General features: G+C 48.6%; 1 protein-coding gene across 1 annotated transcript in view; it reads right to left on the reverse strand.

Annotated features, from left to right (window-relative positions):
- Positions 1-8,700, reverse strand: part of zfyve26 (zinc finger, FYVE domain containing 26) — a 97,805-nt gene that overhangs the window by 71,075 nt on the left and 18,030 nt on the right. The window contains exons 11-14 of the mRNA XM_045209066.1: positions 6,764-7,405; positions 2,433-2,606; positions 1,242-1,387; positions 690-933 (exon numbers count right to left, since the gene is read on the reverse strand). Coding sequence (XP_045065001.1) covers positions 690-933; positions 1,242-1,387; positions 2,433-2,606; positions 6,764-7,405 — 1,206 coding nt within the window. The remainder of the gene's footprint in view (positions 1-689; positions 934-1,241; positions 1,388-2,432; positions 2,607-6,763; positions 7,406-8,700) is intronic.

The raw sequence follows: 8,700 nt of genomic DNA on the forward strand, positions 1-8,700 counted from the left end.
GGGAGTCAGTCTCTAACCCTACAGACAGGGAGTCAGTCTCTAACCCTACAGATAGGGAGTCAGTCTCTAACCCTACAGATAGGGAGTCAGTCTCTAAACATACAGACAGACAGGGAGTCAGTCTCTAACCCTACAGACAGACAGGGAGTCAGTCTCTAAACCTACAGACAGGGAGTCAGTCTCTAACCCTACAGACAGGGAGTCAGTCTCTAACCCTACAGACAGGGAGTCAGTCTCTAACCCTACAGACAGGGAGTCAGTCTCTAACCCTACAGACAGGGAGTCAGTCTCTAAACCTAACTCTACAGACAGACAGGAGGTCAGTCTCTAAACCTAACTCTACAGACAGACAGGGAGTCAGTCTCTAACCCTACAGACAGGGAGTCAGTCTCTAAACCTACAGACAGGGAGTCAGTCTCTAAACCTAACACTACAGACAGACAGGGAGTCAGTCTCTAAACCTAACTCTACAGACAGACAGGGAGTCAGTCTCTAAACCTAACACTACAGTCAGTCTCTAAAGTTAAGTACACAGATGCACAGGAACGTCTGGTTCTGGGAACATTTTATTGTGATCGTATGGAATTGTTTTGCTTCAATCGTACTTGATTGTTTCACTTCAGTTGACTGGCCTGACTGCAAGTCTCTGGATAAGAGTGTCTGCAAAATGACTAAAATGTCAACCGTACCGGCAGCAGCAGCACTGCCGATAGCCTGCAGGGTGGAACGCCCACTACTTCCTAGCCGACTCCGCCCCGGGCTGGGAGCCACGGCCGCTCCCAGGCACTCTGAGGAGGAGGAGGATGAAGATAAGGAGTGTGTCTCGATCTTCAGCTCCACGCGACCCAGCTCCTCCAGGACCTCCCGGTACCGCTCCATGAAGACCAGTTCCCCACAGCACGATGACCCCTCCAGGCCAAACATCAGAGACACCTACGCAGAGGTCAAAGGTCAGAGAAACCTACAGACAGGTGGAAGGACCAGGATGGGACCAAGCAGAGACTTAACCATATCACACAATACCCCCAACAGCCAGTCCTAACTCACTCCCTAGGCCATTTCCTTGGCTGTAACCCTTCAATGTTTGCAGATCTGAAGAGTCTAAATAAGTATAAGCAGTGTATTTGTAAAGCTTTCACCATATTCCATACACCTTAAAGATCTGCAAATATTGAAGGTATTGGGGCCAAGAGGACAGGGTACCGAGTGAAATGGGACCAGCCGTAACCCTCGGTCCTGACCTGGTGTGCCTCCATGTAGTTTCCCCGGCGGATGCAGGCCATGAGCAGGGACTCGGGAGGAGACAGCATGGCCGGAACCACCCAGCTATGAAGACTTCCACCGGGGCACACCTCCCACTCTGACCGCCCTAATCCTCCACCTCCATCTAGTACAGGGGACATTTACATTTACATTTTAGTCATTTAGCAGACGCTCTTATCCAGAGCGACTTACAGGAGCAATTAGGGTTAAGTGCCTTGCTCAAGGGCACATTTACGTCATTTAGCAGACGCTCTTATCCAGAGCGACTTACAAATTGGTGCATTCACCCTATAGCCAGTGGGATAACCACTTTACAATTTTTTTTTTTCTTATTTTTTTTTTTGGGGGGGGTGTTGGAGGACAACAACCGTTGGAACTACACCGACTGTACCAAACATTAAGAACGCCTTCCTAATATTGAGTTGCACCCCCTTTTGCCCTCAGAACAGCCTCAGTTCGTCGGGGCACAGACTCTAGAAGGTGTCGAAAGCGCTCCACAGGGATGCTGGCACCATGTTGACTCCAATGCTTCCCACAGTTGTGTCAAGTTGACTGGATGTCCTTTGGGTGGTAGACCATTCTTGATACACGCGGGAAACTGTTGAATTGTGAAAAACCCAGCAGCGTTGCAGTTCTTGACACGAACCGGTGCGCCTGGCACCTACTACCAAACCCTGTTCAAAGGCACTTAAATCTTCACCCTCTGAATGGCACACATACACAATCCATGTCTCAATTGTCTCAAGGCTTAAAAATCCTTCTTTAACCCGTCTCCTACCCTTCATCTACACTGATTGAAGTGGATTTAACAAGTGACATCAATAAGGGATCATAGCTTTCACCTGGATTCACATGGTCAGTCTGTCATGGAAAGAACAGGCGTTCTTAATGTTTTGTACACTCAGTGGATATTACTAATAGACTGAGACTGAGTATAAAGCTTCAAAAGGTATGATACTATAAACATCATCATAAAAAAGGTGTGTGTTGGTATTTGGCACATAAATGCTCCCGAATCAAAAGGCTATTTTGAAATGTTAATTAGGAAACACCATAACTAACAACTTAACAGAAAATAGGCTTCATATGTTGCTTCCTGTGTTACCTGAGGGGCTGTTTACCTGAGGGGCTGTTTACCTGAGGGGCTGTTTACCTGAGGGGCTGTTTACCTGAGGGGCTGGTGCTGACCTCTCCGTTGTGTATCTCTGTGGAGGGAAGTCTGTCAGAGTGGTGGCGTCTAGGCTTCTTCCTCCTCCTGACCCCAGTACTGCTGCTTCTTCGTTTTAGACAGGAGGCAGGACTGGCTGCTGGAGATGCCTGGAGCTGGTGGGGGTGGTCTGAGACTGGGAAGATAGCAGAGGAAACAGTTACACCTGGAGCTGGGAGGAGATAGCAGAGGAAACAGTTAGACCTGGAGCTGGGGGGAGATAGCAGAGGAAACAGTTAGACCTGGAGCTGGGAGGAGATAGCAGAGGAAACAGTTAGACCTGGAGCTGGGGGGAGATAGCAGAGGAAACACAGTTACACCTGGAGCTGGGAGGAGATAGCAGAGGAAACAGTTAGACCTGGAGCTGGGGGGAGATAGCAGAGGAAACACAGTTACACCTGGAGCTGGGAGGAGATAGCAGAGGAAACACAGTTAGACCTGGAGCTGGGGGGAGATAGCAGAGGAAACAGTTAGACCTGGAGCTGGGGGGAGATAGCAGAGGAAACACAGTTAGACCTTGAGCTGGGAGGAGATAGCAGAGGAAACACAGTTAGACCTGGAGCTGGGAGGAGATAGCAGAGGAAACACAGTTAGACCTGGAGCTGGGGGGAGATAGCAGAGGAAACAGTTACACCTGGAGCTGGGGGGAGATAGCAGAGGAAACAGTTAGACCTGGAGCTGGGGGGAGATAGCAGAGGAAACACAGTTAGACCTGGAGCTGGGAGGAGATAGCAGAGGAAACACAGTTAGACCTGGAGCTGGGAGGAGATAGCAGAGGAAACACAGTTAGACCTGGAGCTGGGAGGAGAGAGCAGAGGAAACACAGTTAGACCTGGAGCTGGGGGGAGATAGCAGAGGAAACACAGTTAGACCTGGAGCTGGGAGGAGATAGCAGAGGAAACACAGTTAGACCTGGAGCTGGGAGGAGATAGCAGAGGAAACACAGTTAGACCTGGAGCTGGGAGGAGAGAGCAGAGGAAACACAGTTAGACCTGGAGCTGGGGGGAGATAGCAGAGGAAACACAGTTAGACCTGGAGCTGGGGGGAGATAGCAGAGGAAACACAGTTAGACCTGGAGCTGGGGGAGATAGCAGAGGAAACACAGTTAGACCTGGAGCTGGGAGGAGATAGCAGAGGAAACACAGTTAGACCTGGAGCTGGGGGGAGATAGCAGAGGAAACACAGTTAGACCTGGAGCTGGGAGGAGATAGCAGAGGAAACACAGTTAGACCTGGAGCTGGGGGGAGATAGCAGAGGAAACACAGTTAGACCTGGAGCTGGGAGGAGATAGCAGAGGAAACACAGTTAGACCTGGAGCTGGGGGGAGATAGAGGAAACACAGTTAGACCTGGAGCTGGGGGGAGATAGCAGAGGAAACACAGTTAGACCTGGAGCTGGGAGGAGATAGCAGAGGAAACACAGTTAGACCTGGAGCTGGGGGGAGATAGCAGAGGAAACACAGTTAGACCTGGAGCTGGGGGGAGATAGCAGAGGAAACACAGTTAGACCTGGAGCTGGGAGGAGATAGCAGAGGAAACACAGTTAGACCTGGAGCTGGGAGGAGATAGCAGAGGAAACACAGTTAGACCTGGAGCTGGGAGGAGATAGCAGAGGAAACACAGTTAGACCTGGAGCTGGGGGGAGATAGCAGAGGAAACACAGTTTATTCCTGGAGCTGGGAGGAGATAGCAGAGGAAACACAGTTAGACCTGGAGCTGGGAGGAGATAGCAGAGGAAACACAGTTAGACCTGGAGCTGGGGGGAGATAGCAGAGGAAACAGTTAGACCTGGAGCTGGGGGGAGATAGCAGAGGAAACACAGTTAGACCTGGAGCTGGGGGGAGATAGCAGAGGAAACAGTTAGACCTGGAGCTGGGGGAGATAGCAGAGGAAACAGTTAGACCTGGAGCTGGGAGGAGATAGAGGAAACACAGTTAGACCTGGAGCTGGGAGGAGATAGCAGAGGAAACAGTTAGACCTGGAGCTGGGGGGAGATAGCAGAGGAAACAGTTAGACCTGGAGCTGGGAAGGAGATAGCAGAGGAAACACAGTTAGACCTGGAGCTGGGGGGAGATAGCAGAGGAAACAGTTAGACCTGGAGCTGGGAGGAGATAGCAGAGGAAACACAGTTAGACCTGGAGCTGGGAGGAGATAGCAGAGGAAACAGTTAGACCTGGAGCTGGGGGGAGATAGCAGAGGAAACAGTTAGACCTGGAGCTGGGAAGGAGATAGCAGAGGAAACACAGTTAGACCTGGAGCTGGGGGGAGATAGCAGAGGAAACAGTTAGACCTGGAGCTGGGAGGAGATAGCAGAGGAAACACAGTTAGACCTGGAGCTGGGGGGAGATAGCAGAGGAAACAGTTAGACCTGGAGCTGGGAAGGAGATAGCAGAGGAAACACAGTTAGACCTGGAGCTGGGGGAGATAGCAGAGGAAACAGTTAGACCTGGAGCTGGGAGGAGATAGCAGAGGAAACACAGTTAGACCTGGAGCTGGGGGAGATAGCAGAGGAAACAGTTAGACCTGGAGCTGGGGGAGATAGCAGAGGAAACAGTTAGACCTGGAGCTGGGGGGAGATAGCAGAGGAAACAGTTAGACCTGGAGCTGGGGGGAGATAGCAGAGGAAACAGTTAGACCTGGAGCTGGGGGGAGATAGCAGAGGAAACAGTTAGACCTTGAGCTGGGGGGAGATAGCAGAGGAAACAGTTAGACCTGGAGCTGGGGGGAGATAGCAGAGTAAACAGTTAGACCTGGAGCTGGGAAGGAGTGCTGATATAGGATTTGGATAATGTTGTGGACAAGGGGGACATGATCCTAGATCAGCACCACTGAACTTAGACTGCATGTCACAGGCTCTGTCGTAGCCGGCCGCGACCGGGAGACCCATGGGGCGGCGCACAATTGGCCCAGCGTCGTCCAGGGTAGGGGAGGGAATGGCCGGCAGGGATGTAGCTCAGTTGGTAGAGCATGGCGTTTGCAACGCCAGGGTTGTGGGTTCGATTCCCACGGGGGGCCAATATGAAAAATAAAAAAAATAATGTATGCACTCACTAACTGTAAGTCGCTCTGGATAAGAGCGTCTGCTAAATGACTAAAATGTAAATTTACACTCAACAATTCACACTTCCTGCTGCACACACACTGACCAAACCCAGCTTCCTCCCTTAACTGTTAACTCCCTCCCCACTACAGAGGTTTGGTCTGACCGTCTGGTGCAGTGGCGATTTTAGCATGTAAATGCCCACAAACTGTTAGGGCCTACATAAAGCTGTCCCAACACCTTACCACCGCTACACCTGGCTATCAGCGGAGCCTCGTCTGGCAGCGAAACAGTTCATTCAGCCTCATTTACTGCCTTTTTAAAAAACACAGCTGATATGGCTGACTCGCTTAAACAAAATGTGGTTTCTACTGACAATTGAGATGTACAAACTATGGCATAAGGGGATGACGAGCGGATAAGAGGCAATCTGTAATTTCGATTAAGACATTAATGAACGAGCTAGGACAGACGTAGTCAATATAACTATTTGTTCAGCAGTTTTTAAAAATGTACAGCGACAGAATTCAGAACATGGGCCGTTCTTACAGTGTTCTCCCTGTACACCAAGTCCTTCGTGGGCAAATTTTGTCATCAAAGTCCGGCATTCTCTGGATTTATGGTGCTTTCAAGACAGCTGGGAACTCGGAAAAAACAAGGTCGAATCATGATGACGTCATTGATCTTCAGGTCGGAGCTCTAGAAAGAGGCCCGAGTTCCGGATTTACAATTCCGAGTTGGATGACCGTTGAAAACGTATTTTTCACAGTCGGAGCTTGTTTTTTCCGAGTTCCCAGTTGTCTTGAAAGCACCATAAATCCAGAGAATGCCACTGAAGACAGATTTCGCAGTTCCGAGTTAACAGTTGTTTTGAGTGTGGCACAAATCATGCTTCATTGACAGCACGGCAAATGTTGAATGTTTGTAATTCTAAACTTACAAACGAGACCCTTAAATCCCAGATTTGGGACCACACAGCCACTCCACTAAATAGCAGGTTAGTGATTGCTTTGCAATGCTTGCAGTTAGCCACTGATTCCTTCCAAACCACTCATTGTTGAATTTGCGATTTCCAACTTGTCGTGTAATGTTTATGCTATAAAAAAATATAAAAAATCGCTAAAATTGTGGGGCTCAAAACAGGTGGGGCCCCACCTGCCCTGAATGACAGGTCGCCACTGGTCTGGTGTGATCACCACTGCTCTGCTAGTGGTCTGGTTAAGGTTGGGGTTAGTGTTACTGGTTGTTACTCACCGTTGCCGCTGTCCTGGTTGGAGGTGATGATCTGTAGTCTCCACTGGGCCTCTGCAGTCCTCTTGGACAGTCTCTGGAGCCGAGCCTCGAACGTCTCTGCCGTCACAGAGCAGCCCAGACTCTCTGCCACCTCCGCCTCCCCTGCCAGCGCCCTGTCCTCCTCCAGGCCCGCCCGCTGACCCACTACCACCACCCCCTCCAGACTCTCCCTCAGCAGCCGCAGGAACCCCTCCATGGCCCCGAGGTCCACCAGGAACCCCCTGCAGCCTGCCGTCAAGTGGCCCAGATCAAGGTGACTCCGTTGGGCCGCTGAGAAGGGGAGGTTGTGGGGTTGGTGGTGATCTTCTTCTCCTGTTCCACCTACTTTGGTTGAGCTTTTGTTCTCTTCCTGTCCGTCCCTTCTATTCTTCCCTTCCTCCTCTCCTTTTCTTCTCTTCTCTTCTTTCTCCTCAGAGTGTTCTGTCTGGTCAGTCTGGCCTGTGCTCGTCGTCGCCCCCTGGTGGTTGTGGAGGGTAAAGTCAGCGTTGGACAGGAAGAGTAGGGAGAAGATATTCTCTAGTAGTTCCAGTCGGAACATAGCAGGTACTGCCTCCAGGTAGATCTGACACTCAGACAGGTAGAGCTGGAACAGGGGAGGACAGCCTAGAGACGGGGGGAGAGAGAGAGAGAGAGAGAGAGAGAGAGAGAGAGAGAGAGAGAGAGAGAGAGAGAGAGAGAGAGAGAGAGAGAGAGAGAGAGAGAGAGAGAGAGAGAGAGAGAGAGAGAGAGAGAGAGAGAGAGAGAGAGAGAGAGAGAGAGAGAGAGAGAGAGAGAGAGAGAGAAAGGGAGAGCAAGAGAGAAACAGGAACAGAGAGAGAAACAGAGAGCGAGAGAAACAGAGCGAGAATCAGAGAGAGCAAGTGTTGGAGAAACACACGAGAGAGAGAGAGAGAAAGAGAGTATCTAATCAGAATTAACCAAATTACAACACAGTCAAAACAATACTACATGACCTATTGGAGAAACACAAAGCAACAAAAAGTGCTATCTGGCCCTAAATGGACAGTACAAACTATTTGTCCATGGTTACTGATCAAAACCTTAGAAAAACCTTGACAAAGTACAGACTCAGTGAGCACAGCCTTTCCATTGAGAAGGGTAGACACAGGAAAACCTGGTTCCCTGTAGAGGAAAGGCTGTGCAACCACTGCACCACAGCAGAACCTGAGACAGAGCTGCATTTCCTGACAAAATGTCAAAAATATAAAACAATGAGTGTCATTTCCCCAAATCTGAAACCCTTATTCAAGGTTTCAAAGACCTCTCTGATGAGAATAGGTTATTATGATTGTGATTTTAATTATAATTAATTAATAACTTAATTTCCAAAGTACGCTTTGGCAATATGTACATTGCTACATCATGCCAATAAAGCAATTTGAATTGAATTGAGCGAGATAATAGTTTTATTAATAATTAAGAAACAAATTAGAAGTTGATACATTGAAAGAAAGACAGATGAAAATGATTCACTTTAGCATAGGAGACAAATAGACCAGTGTAAGAGCATTTTAGCTATCATTCTTCAAGATATTTTAGCTACCATTCTCCAAGATATTTTAGCTACCATTCTTCAAGATATTTTAGCCTCCATTCTTCAAGATATTTTAGCTACCATTCTTCAAGATATTTTAGCTACCATTCTCCAAGATATTTTAGCTACCATTCTCCAAGATATTTTAGCTACCATTCTTCAAGATATTTTAGCTACCATTCTTCAAGATATTTTAGCTACCATTCTTCAAGATATTTTAGCTACCATTCTTCAAGATATTTTAGCTACCATTCTTCAAGATATTTTAGCTACCATTCTTCAAGATATTTTAGCTACCATTCTCCAAGATATTTTAGCTACCATTCTCCAAGATATTTTAGCTACCATTCTTCAAGATATTTTA

The sequence above is a fragment of the Coregonus clupeaformis genome, chromosome 29 (genome assembly GCF_020615455.1).
Source record: "Coregonus clupeaformis isolate EN_2021a chromosome 29, ASM2061545v1, whole genome shotgun sequence".
Taxonomy (NCBI): domain Eukaryota; kingdom Metazoa; phylum Chordata; class Actinopteri; order Salmoniformes; family Salmonidae; genus Coregonus; species Coregonus clupeaformis.